Here is a 12,917-nt window from a genome sequence, read left to right as displayed (position 1 = left end):
AATGCTTTTAGTTGAACTTGTCCAATGCACTTTGCATTACTCAACATTTCTGGATATTTTTCCTATATTTCGACATACTTCTTCCAACCCACTGCAAGAAAATCGATAGCGGCATTTTATTTGTAGGCAAATCAATAAATTTTCGCGTATCAACAATATTTTATTGAGTCTCCAGTTTTTTAACATACAATAGTTATTCGTAACGCGTTAATTATTGATTTCAGTAATTTCTCATTAATTTATTTGATACGTTACACTGATATGAATTTATGTTTACAATGATACTGTTGAATTTTGTTCTCATCTATTCAATAGCCAAAGGGCAAAGCTCTTCAAGTTCAATTAAATTGCAAAAGTTAAAGTTTTTGAATTTGGAATAAAAAAAATAATAATACGAGATTTTTTGGAGAGAAATTATCCAATTTCAGAAAAAGTCAATGATTTATCAATTGACTTGAATGCTTTTACCGCTTTGTCATCGAATACTAGGACAAACATTCCGAATGTCCTCTCTTCTTAAATCGTGATTATTATTTCTCTGGTCAATGACGATTAACAAACCTCTCCATAACGGAGAGAATAGTGAAACACAATTTGTTCATCAATGAAGAAAGCAACATTAATTGCTTACGATTAATTCATCGTTTATCTTTAATCATTACAATTTCGTCGAAATTTTTATTATTTTTTCATTAGATTTCATTAGGTTCCTCTTTCTCTTCTACTGTTTAGTTTTTTTTTTTTGCTTCTTCAATATTCTTTACTCCAAATATTTGTTTTATAAATATTGTCTCCAAGGTACACGTACGAAACTTAATCCTATGTTATATTGACAATAAATATATTTATACTGCATGTGTATATGGTTTTCGTTTTTATCGTAATTTTGTTGCTATAATTACGTCTATATATTAAGTTTAAATGCCTAGAACGCTAAATGATTTTATTTTCATTATTCGTTTACATGAATTAGAGGTTTGACAATGTCACATTGAAAAAATATATATCAATTTAAAAAGGATAATGATATCTACGTGCGTATTTAGATACATGGATATGTGTAGATAGTTTTTCACTTCTCATATCATTGGATCAAATATTAACTCCTCCTTTTTATTCATCATTTTTTAACATCTTTGAAATTAATTTCAACTTAATAAAGAAATAAAAACAGATTGCATTGAACATGATGATTCTTCTCATGATTATTTGCGCAGTCTCCAAAGCGTCGATGAAGCATGAAGAATATTTACAATAATTGTTTATCAACGATTCTTCATATTTCTCCTCATTTTTCCACGATTTAATCCAACAACTTCATCAACCATAAATATTACATCAGAGTTAACTTTATTTTTACTCGTATCGTTTGGAAATTCAAAAAAAAAAAATAGAAAGCTCTTAAATCAATTTGACGAAAAAAAAAAACAGAAACAGTCTAATAACACAGCTAGTGGTTAAACCTAATTAAAATTAAAAAAAAAATGAAGTCTGATTTCACTACATTAACAAACTCATCATGACTCTCGAGTAAGTTACTAACATTAAAAAAATGATAAATAATAATCTATCACTTTCCTAGATATGGCGAAATAAAACATTCTAATACTTCAAATCTCTCTGAGTGTTTCAACTCGTCTCAACATCCGCTAATGAGAGGGAAATAATCATAAAAAATTCGAGTAGAAAAAAAAAAGAGAAGGAAAAATCCATAGAGGCCTAGAGATCAATGTATTCAATTATCTTCTAACTCTCAATGATTTATTTATCACTACCGAGGAAGCAGAGGTCTGGTGAATTGGATGAGAGTAGAGGAATAATTGTTAATGACTCCTTCAATGAAAAAATCCCTCAGTTCGTATCAGTTATCAGATAAATTTTTTACAGTATGGAGAAGAAAAATAAAGGGGGTAATTTTTTTTAAAGGGGCACAACTTTTTCACTTCGATGTACCGGTGTGTCGTATGCTGGGACACATTTGTAATATTGAGCCGGATAAGACGAATAAATTGTTGTTGATGGCGACAGACGTCCTCGAAATCTTCCTCGAATAACATAAATCATTAGCAGAACGACGAGTAACGTCAGAACAGCAATTAGTGTTATTGGAATTATTCCCCAACTCCGTGACACCTGAGGCTCGCTGTTGGGGTTCTGGAATGATTGAAGAAAATTATCTTCATTAATAATAACAGGAAAATTGAAAGAGCATGAGATAATTCATTATTACTAAGGGAAAATTTCTCACTATCTGATTTCGCGGAGGTTAATTTGGATTAGTAATTAATTATTAATTTTATGAATATTCACGGAAATTCATTTATCTGTGATAAAAATAAAATATGAGATAAAATAAAACGATAAACCATCAATGGGATTTTGTTTTCAGTCTTTCGGTATTATTATTTCTTTTATAATTAATTGGTGATATGTGAAAAAAATTATATTCTCGTAATCCATAAAGTTAATTGAAATTCATTAAAATTCCGTTGATAAAAATGAATATTCCTCATTAAAATGAATTTACGGTGAAACATCGTATCAATTATTATCGGTGAGCTGCAAAACGTAATTTTAATCTCAAATTCAAAAAAAAAAAAAATTGAAAAAAAATTTCGAAAAAATTCAAAAAAAAATTTTAAAAAATCCGAAAAAATTCCAAAAAAATTCAATTTTCGTCGCCAGTGATCCATACATTAAAAAAAATGAATAAGTGACATGGAAGTATATCAGAATATAATTGACAATTGCTAGACGTGGATGAAATAAATATATGTCAGTTCTCTCTATCTGTCAAAGTCCTCATTCAATCAATATGAGTCGAATCCATCGACTAGCCCAAGTGATATACTGTGTAAGTAGCATGAAATGGAAGAACGTGGAGGGATGATTGTGAAAAATCGTCAAGACGCCGTGAAAAGGGTGATAAATGTGATGTCAGTGATCGGAAAGTGGCTTGAAGTCGATAAGTCGAAGTACTGTTATCACAACGGCTTACAATACATCGAAGCGCCAACCATTTTTTCTCCACCAACAAAGTCTGGAAACTACTAAAATATTAACGGAGAAAAAGCGGAAGCTCATGACGTAAATTTGATGACGAGGTAATAAAACAGTTTAAATTCAAATATTACGCTTGCACGATCGTAAATCGTCGCTCAAGTAATGGGATAAAACATATTTTCGAATTTTTTGTGGTGTAGGTTCTATCAATTCATCTTAAATGGAAAATGTGTCTCAATAATAAATATATAATCAATCGTTTTGCGAGTTTAATTGAATTTAATTACGAGTTTATGATGAGAAAAAAAAAATTCTCAGTAGTGCATGAAAAATGAAAAATTTGAAGTAAAAAATTTTGAAATCTTAAATTTTTTATGAGAAATATGAAAAATGTTTGATGTCTGACTTAAAATATTGTACTCCACTTCTGGTATTTTGGTTTTCCCCATTTTCCTCATTTTCACGGAGAAAATATCACAAAATGAAAAGAGAGTCGTGAAATATTGACGGTCATCTCGAATTCAGTTTTAAACAGGTAGTCACTGGAAACTCACCTCACTGATGGGACAAACCGGACAACAGGTGCCAAGTTTTGGTGGCAATGGATTTGAACACGCAATGGAGCACACAGTTTCCTTGCATATCAATCGTCCAAGTGTGTCGCAAGTGCAGGATGTGCAAACATCAGGCTGCCAGGCCGAGCCCTCAGGATGTGTTTCATTTTGATGATCCGTGCAAGTCGAACGACAACGACAAGTCTAGTATCAAAATCAAAAATTTAAATCCACAGCCAAGAGCCAAAACCTAAGAAAATTCCCCAAAAAAAATCACTACCAATCGCTATTTTCTAATAAATCTCTCCAAAGGGGTGAATAAATCCTTTTGATCACATAATAATATGACTATTTCATTATTTCATTCAGACATTTCCTCCTCGTTCTATTTAATTAAAAACATGAAAGAAATTCCAATCCCATTCCCAATAAAAATGCAACGAACAATAAGTGACTGTAAAAAAATGGAGTAATTATTTCAATGAAGGTATGAGAAGAGATAATTTACCAGACATCCACGTCTGTTGAATTTGTATCCATAAGGACATTTCTTCCTGCATCCACTGATGGTTGGGCATCCAGTTGCATGTGGCTTGCACTGACATACCGTACAGTCATTCTGATCCATGATGAGGCCACGCTCACAATGAAGATCACATTTGAGCTCAGGACATACGATACCACCGTCATCTTCCCCTTGATTCGGTGGTGGTACATTTGCAGGTATAACAGAAACGTCTGATTCAATGCTATCCTCACAAGCGCAAACAGGACAACCACCCTGGTCCTTCACGAGCACACAATTGAGACCACAGTGCGGTAGCTCCGGGCAAATTTTGTCCGTTGGATCTGGTCCCGTAGTAGTCTGCAAATAGAAACGACCGAGTAAAAGCATTGAGAACTATGTTCTCAGCAATTTCACGTTTTATCCTCCCATCCCTATCGACCTTCCTTCCCTATTCTCCTCGTCCTTTCAACCTTACTCTGTACCATCATCATTTCCCCTTTTTCATCCTCCTTTACCTCTATCATTTCGTCTAGTCCTTGTATCCTCATCATTTCTCTGTAGTTCCCGTCTCTTTCGTATCAATGAACTGAGAAAATATATTAAAAATGTGATCGACCAACCGTGAATTACCTACGAGATACGGATGAACCCTCGAGGAACTTCCCGGAGTGAAACGTACACCAGATTTATCACTAAGTTTTCGAGGAAAAATGGAGGAGATTCAGTCGAATATTCATTCGTTGAATATGAAAATCCTCATGGAAATTCTGGGTCAGGGTATAATATCTCGGTGAAACGCTTTTTGGGTCTTATTTTTCAGAGGAACTGGGACTCTGGGCACTCGGTAAATAGAAAATAATTAACTGAGTTCTAATTGGCTTCTTGCTGTCTTAATAAGTCCTGGCTTTATCGTAAAAGTTCGCCACGGTAAGAGTTAATCCGGAGGTTCGTTAACGCCCTTCCAATGAAATACGAATCACTTGGAATTTAAGGGGGAGATGAGGGATTGAGGAATCCTTTCGGTTACCCGAAAGGATTCCTCATTCTCTCACCAGACAATTACACATTAAACTTCAAAGAATAGTCGGACTGATCCCATGACTGGATTTCATATTCATTCTTCAGAAAATTAAATAAAATAAATACAGAGACGCAATATTTAATAACTTAGTATTTTATAATAATATAATTGAGGAAATAACTATCACAAAAAAATCGGATAAAAATTCCGCTTCGGGATGAATTAATTCCAGCGATTCCAGGAGGTTTTTTGGAATTAAATTTCATTCCCGGATTGGGGAAAATATAATTTTTACTCTTCACAGGGAAAATTAAAAAAAAAAGACGGTGAGATTGATGTACTCTCGCCTGCCTCGTACTGCTAGAATCGATTGACCTAATCTGTGGAATTCAGCCGATTATTCAATGAAAAATGGAAGCTGTCGGAATAATTGGATATCGTTTCACCTCAGGGTGGGTAAAGAATGAATATTCCAGGAGAACGCATTCTTTCTTGAACAAAGGATTTCCATAAGACCGGAAATAAATATTTTCTCCATCGTCGTTTTACGATTGAAAATGTACGACGGGAATTGTACTAACTCGAGTAGAAAAGAGTGAAGACGGAGATGTTCCGGAAGGATCCAGTTGCACCCAAGGGGTTATATCAGAAACCAGTGATGTTAGGTCAACAATTTGTTTGAAGCCTTCCCATCGATAAGAAAACCGTTATCAATATAGATTTCAAGACGCAGGGAGAAACTCTATAAAAATCACGTGCCTCATTTCGCTCGTAATTGCGGAAAATTTCTCGGTATGATAATTTTTCACGGGAAATTCTTTCCGTACGTTCATCACCACTGATAACTGAAGGACTGAAGGACATGAATATTTTTTTTTTTAACTCAAAGAACTGCTCTAATATTCACGACTCTGCCACACAAATGGAAGAAAACAGTACTTTCAACCTAGAAGATTTACTGCCTTCAATAAAATATTTTCGTCCATTTTAAAAATCGTGAAATCCCTCGATAAATAATTTCGTTTCTACTCCGAGAGAAAATGGTATTCGAACGGGATAAAATCCCTTACGGTTTAAATAAATCATTCAATCATATGATCATTCCATTATCATTATTTCCAAATTGATTAGATTGATTAGATATTAACCCCAAGAAATATCAGATCGAAGGTCATATTTTTGGCGTGTGGAGAAAAAATCTGGAATTAAAAAAAAAATATTCTCGGGTGTCAGCGAAAAAAATTTATGTGCCCCATTGTTATTAATATTTTTAATCCTGAAATTGGATGCAATACCTGAGTAGCTTCCGGACATTGGCAAATCGGGCATCCATCATCATCTTCAGCTCCAAGATGACAAGGTAGCTGACAATTTTCGAGTGATTTACACTCAGATATTGGCACGACAAATGGTACTGTCGTACTAGTATTGCTCTTGGAAATAGTATCATTCCTAGAATCGTGACAGCGTGGACAACATTCCCCAGGCAGTGTTGGCACAGGGTTTTGGCAACTTTTGCACATTGTCGCGTAGCAGGAAACACTACCTCCTTCATTTGACTCCTCGCAGGTACAATTAACGCAGGGATTTTGATCCCAACGATCGCCGATCGCACGTGGTATGCCACTGTGATCAACACAGCCCTTCAATAAGTGACTGTCATCTGCATCGTCCCATGATAGGGGTTCTGAAATTCACCAAAAAATATAAAACACATAAATATCAGTCATAACTACCAAAATTTCCTAATTTTGTGTCTGCGAGGGATCAATTCACTGGAGTCACGAAGGAAATGAAAACAGAAACGATAATTTAGGAGAGTCCAGGGGAGATAAAAAATTAATCGTCATGGACAGCCCTCCTGGGGCTCTAACCACCGCCGCAATTACTTGAGAAGGCTATGGTGTGCCTGCACTATAGTCGAACTTAATGGCCGACCAATCCTCAGAGTTATTTCACTTGTGACAATATCTCAACCACAATATTTAATAAATTCCCCTGAAAGAATGGGAAATAAAAATATTACAAATCATGTGAATTCCTTTGGCAATTTTAATTCATTCGTATTGATAAATCCATTCTGAATAACGATGTGGCAAAATAAATTTAATAGCAGGGGATGGAGGAGAGTGATGGAGCTTTTGTTAAATTGCGTTGGGTACCCAATGCTTCTAGTTAGATCTTGTCACAATCTTCACATGTCGGTCATCATATGGATCATAGTACATCCTGGAGAAACTAGTTTGCTGGGGTTTAGTGGGCATGGAGCATGTATACGACTTGTGTAATTACCTGAGGGAATGCAGTTGTAGATAGGGCAACAGCTGCCAGGTGTGTCGGGTGAAGCTGCCCTCACTTGAATAGGACGCTCACCCTGCGTGCATTTATTCGGTGGACATGATGATATACATCTGCATTCACCATTCTCCGTTGGTACACTGTCTTCTGGGCAAAGTATCCCATGAACTCCTGCAACTTAATTGATCATAATTATTTTAAAATAAAAATAATCCTACATCATTCAAAATGAAATTTGAAAAAATTGCAATAATTTTGGAAAAAAAAATTGAAAAATTGTTCAGCATATTTTTTATAAATAAATATATTTGAGAAATTATTATAGAAATGAATCTATCAACTTTCTTGTGAATCTCTATCATTAAGAATAATATTACTGCTGAGTCGCAACTTTCTTGGAGTTTGTGCAACTCATTATTCGTTCCACCGAATTTCACTTACAAGTCAAGATTAAGTCTGTTAGGTAGACTATATGGAGACGATCATTAACACAAAACCACAACTGTTAACTCCTTGGAAGTTTATTCGACAGCGTCAGGGATTTAGGGCAACGATTTTCTTTGATGTCGCCTATATAAAATATATAAAGCTACAGAATTGAAGATTGTATCACAGAAATCCCATTCCATTCCTGCACTTTATTTACTCCTGACATTTCGTTAGTACGAAACAGCACAAAAGAGCTGCACAAATGCCTGAACATACGGTCACACCTCACGTTTCGTTAAAAAAACGTTAAGCTCTTGAATTATGCCCCAGAGGTTGGCTAGTGAATTGAAATCAAGAAAATTCAGTATCACACGAGGGGGAATTAAATAGTTGAATTTACGACGTACATAGAAGAGAATTAAGGTAAGACAATAAATAGTTCTCCATAAATCTTGAATCGTGCGTTGAAAAAAGAATTCGGATAATGTGACTTGAATTTACTCAAATATTTTCTAAAATTCCTTGACAATTTGAGATTTACATCGTGGATTCTGAATTGTTTAACTATCCACTGTTTAATTCTCCCCATGGACAATGGAAACTTAATAAAAATGGAGGAAATGGATGAGATGGTAGAAATGGGTAAAAGGTATCATTTGTTTCAGAAGACAATGCGCAGAGATCAAAGACTCATTGGGACTTCTCGAAGATTTCACCTGTGAGAGACTGTACTACTGCCGAGAATTGCTTGGCTCGTTTCCATAACCATCTCAAGACCCGATTTCAGTGCGACAAGTGATCTTGAGACAGTATGTTCACGTTTAATTAAAGGTATCTCTTCTCGACTCAGGTGTCACCGTAGTGACACAGGAAAGCCACAGAATTTTCGCCTACGTGCCTCGAGTTCGTTCACCATTCGAGTCTACGTTTAATCAGGATTAACCCAATCTGTCGAGAAGACTGACTTTGGGGATAGCCTCATAACCCATTCATTGTGGTTTGACTCAAGTTCTTAGACCGGGAAAAAAAAACAACTACTTTTCACCAGTACCGAGTGGATTTCTGCATTAAAGATGCACTCGGTTTTTTGTTTACTTTTTTTAATAGAGAGAGACCAATGGGCTTGAGTATGATTTATTCGTCCAATTTATAGTGTTTCGGGAGAGTAGTGGGTGAAAAAGTACAGGAGATTTATTACCCGAGGACGGAGTTCTTGAGTTAAATAAATATTTTCAGGTCTGTGTTTTTTCAATGGGTTTTTTTTTTCAAAAGAATGGATTGAATTTTTTTTTTCAAAAGAATGGATTGAATTTTGGTTGTCGAAATGGAATTTAATATTATTAACTTCATTGAAAATTATTGAAAATATCGTTAAAATAATGAATGCAGAATTCATGAATTGATGATTTATGCGGAAGAACAAAGAGAGTTTAAATTTTTTCAATGTTTTTCACTCGCATAACAATTACTGAATCATATCGCAGTCCGAGTACAACAGTATAATATTTCGATCATATAACTTTTTTTTTGAGTCTGTCTAAATGAATTCGCATCGTGTGGTGAAGTGCAATAAATTTGTGGTTTAATATCAGAGCCCGACATAACGTCATAGACAATCAAACGGATTTCTTGTTTTAAAAGAAATTCGAGTGGAGAAATGGGTCGGAAATTGATGAGATTCTCTCGTGTATTGTAGGATATCACAATGGTTTTCGTTTTTTTTTTGTAGTTCAGTGATTGGTAATGGAAAACACTGGGGGAGCAATTACACAGAGAGATCACTTTTTCATCAATACAATGTGAAATGGAGGAGATGGATCCATATTCTATTCAATCTGTAAAAAAGTCTCTCATTTCAGTGCAGAAAACGAACGGCCATTTTCAATTTTCGTGACTCTCGTTTGAATCAATATGTATTCGGGCTCTGGATTGTTCCACGAAAAAAAAAAAAATACGTTATAAAAATGTTAATCCCAGGATTCCTAAAAATAAAATACTCTAATATCACAATTGTTCGTAATATTTTAATACATTGTGTCGGTAGTTACTGCTATTTGGAAATAACCAGGTCATTTTTATTGCAAAAAAAAAAATATATTTATTGGAGAAAAAGTTCAATTAATGAATATCAGGGAGACTTTACTCCTGAAAATGCTATCGAGTTACTGGATAAATAGAATAAAATCGTTGGAAATGGAGATTCAAGGACGTCTGACCTAACGAAGCCTGTTACTACTCCTTTCTCATACGGAAAAGGCAAATCGTGAAGTACGGGTTTTAAAACGCAATTTATACAGTCTTTTTGAATTCAACAAATTTGAATTCAACTTCAATAAAAACAATCACAAAATTTCTGATTAATTTCGATAAATTCAGAGAGATTGTTGCTTGAGCTTTCAACAATTTCGCGGTTCGTCGATGCCAAATGGATTTGAAAATCGAGAATTACAAGAATTAAAAGAATTTCCCCGAATTTTTTGGTCTCAGTAAAAAATTCTAATAGGTAATCAAAAACTTTCGGTCCCAATGAACAGTATATCTCCATCCGTAGTCTGAATAATTTCTTTTTTTCTCTTTAATTGCTCTCTAGAGACTTAAAACTGCGCCAACTTGAGTTACACGGAACTAGAAAACGAGGCAATCTCACGGGAAACTCGTATTGCACCCTTGCATTCTGCGTTATTCACCAAGATAGTCCACTTGGAATCACGTTTTCCACATCTAGCGATATACCTAATTTTTAATGCACTCTTAGTCCCTCTCACCTCTGCCATTTCTTCGAACGCGTATTTTCATAGTTGGTGGAAAATTTAGCCAATTACGTGCCGAATCTCTTGGTCGACTGGAGTTTTCAGAAAAAAAAAAAAGCTAATGTGTAAGTGATAAGAACTGGGAAAACTTCTGCAAGTGCTCTCGCTTCACTTTTCCATGTTCCCATCCCTTTAAACTTTAATTTCTATTCAACATGAAAAAATATACTTGAGACGAGTTGAATGTTTTTTTCTGAGAATTCTCATTCCAATCGCTAAATCACCCATTTTAAAAGTGGCATCAAGTGTTTTTTATTCCTCAGGTCAAGAAAAATTCACTGACCCATCAAGTGACCAACAAATCGCAAGATTTAATACTATAAACAATATAGAATAATAATTCATAAAATTCCATTATATAATGAATAATAATTTATTTTTCGTTATGAAATTTTCCTTGAAATTTGAAGTGAAAAAAGATTTTCCAAATTATAATAGCAAAGTTAGGGCCAATCTTGGCACAACATTGCCCCAATGTCAACGCAATGTTGGTGCAATATTGGCGCAATGTTGGCGCAATGTTGGAACAAATATTTTTCTACTTGAAGAAAATTTACTGTTGCCACTGCCAATTTCATCCACTCCCTCTTCTTCTTGGCAGACACTGAATAGCACTTCAGCTTCCCTCACTGTCTCTCTTGGTTAGTCTCCTCATTGATTCACATTGCAATGCTTGTTTGCCTCTATGCACACCGCGGAAATGTAATTCACTTTATGTAGTCAGTGTTCATTCCCTGGGGATATTACATGTCGTTGAGGAGAAGGTGTTGCCAAATGGGATTCCTTTGTCCAGATTGTGAAACGAATATTTTAATTAAGAAAACGGGTTAATCGGTTTTACTCAAAAATAACATTTTATTAATCAGTACAAAAAGTAATTGCAGGAATTTCAAATTAATTTTAATTTAGGAATTTGACATTTTTTATTATTTATCGATTTATCGATTTCGTCCTCCTGATTTTTTTATTTTAATGAATTCATCGGGTAATGGCTATTAATTGCTTCCTTTCCCGTTCATGGACAGGTAATGAGTCATGAAATTATCAAGAGGGAAGTATCAAACAATTTTCGATAGCGATTGGAAGTCTCAACATCTGTTTGAGATAATAAAAAGTTCCAGAAAATCCCATGAATATCTGAAAATAATCACAAAATACTTTCCCTCTAAAAATTCATATTTTCCAACCCAAGAGTACTTGAATTTCAAAGTAACAGACAACTGCAGCACGTTTATTTCACTCCAAAACATCAGTCTCTCCTCAAAACACCTTGGAGTGCATCATGTATCATTCCCCAGAGACCAGAATAAATTTCAGAACGATATATACATCGCCGTCCTCTTCATCCCTTTGGAAGTCTCCAAATGAAACTCCACATGAATTCACCGTTGAAAAATAATTCATCCCTTATCCCTTCGAAATCATTCACAGGAATAAAAACCCACGAGAGTACAAAACCGTTTTTTCTCCATTTCAATGATTATAATTTGTCTGAAATTCCGGATCTGCGGAAGAGTGCGAAGGGAATGGAAAAATAAAATGGAGAATGCGATAGAGTAACGGTGGTAACTCATTTAGGGTACAACGGAAGTACAGAGGGTGAAAATGAAAGCAATGAGAGTAACTGAGAGACAAATAGAGAATGAGGTGTAGGTGAAACGTACCGCGTAAGAGCCAGACGGCATTAATTCTTTCCGGGAGCTTTTGTCTATTCTACCAACTTGGCCATTCACATTGCCCTCACCCCCTCTCCACATTTTTATTCTTTTTATTTTGCTAAATGTGATTTTTTTTTCCCCCACTTTTCCCACTTTTCCCACTATTTTCACTTTTCCCATTTTTCCCACTTTTCCTACTATTCCCACTTTTCCCACTTTTCTTACTATTCCCACTTTTCCCACTCTCATAGCTCACCACAACATACGTTGCCACTCTACCCTCAACACACGTTATCCAACTCCACTGACTTTTCTTCTCCTCCACATCTGACAGACATACACTGCAGAATGCTGTATGCATCGTCACTTGTACATAGGTTCATGTACTGAAATGTATGTATATCTCATTGTGAATTCACCACCCGACGGTTGAAATCTACATTTCAATAACGTCCAGGCGAGTAACCCAGAGACCTGGAATTGATGTGGAGAGCCGCAAGGTGACATCAGCCTTTTTGACTCCGATATCCTATTATTAAAATTCACCAATAATTTCTAGTTCTATCTTCTATCTATTCTATTTTTTGGAACGAGGGATTGAAAAAATCTCGGAAATTTCTGAAATGTTTCTTCATT

At 35.1% G+C, this 12,917-nt stretch overlaps 1 protein-coding gene across 1 annotated transcript; it reads right to left on the bottom strand.

The window, feature by feature from the left end:
* Positions 1-139: 139 nt before the first annotated feature.
* Positions 140-12,642, bottom strand: LOC105271303 (cysteine-rich motor neuron 1 protein). The gene is made up of 6 exons (XM_011312769.1): positions 12,591-12,642; positions 7,379-7,561; positions 6,382-6,773; positions 4,066-4,422; positions 3,558-3,761; positions 140-2,154 (listed from the first exon to the last, which is right to left on the bottom strand). Exons 1-6 carry the CDS (start codon positions 12,640-12,642, stop codon positions 1,921-1,923), a joined length of 1,422 nt encoding a protein of 473 aa, XP_011311071.1. The 3' UTR covers positions 140-1,920.
* Positions 12,643-12,917: the final 275 nt, after the last annotated feature.

Source organism: Fopius arisanus, unplaced genomic scaffold (genome assembly GCF_000806365.1).
Source record: "Fopius arisanus strain USDA-PBARC FA_bdor unplaced genomic scaffold, ASM80636v1 scaffold00106, whole genome shotgun sequence".
Taxonomy (NCBI): domain Eukaryota; kingdom Metazoa; phylum Arthropoda; class Insecta; order Hymenoptera; family Braconidae; genus Fopius; species Fopius arisanus.
This window is presented reverse-complemented; position numbering and strand designations above follow the sequence as displayed.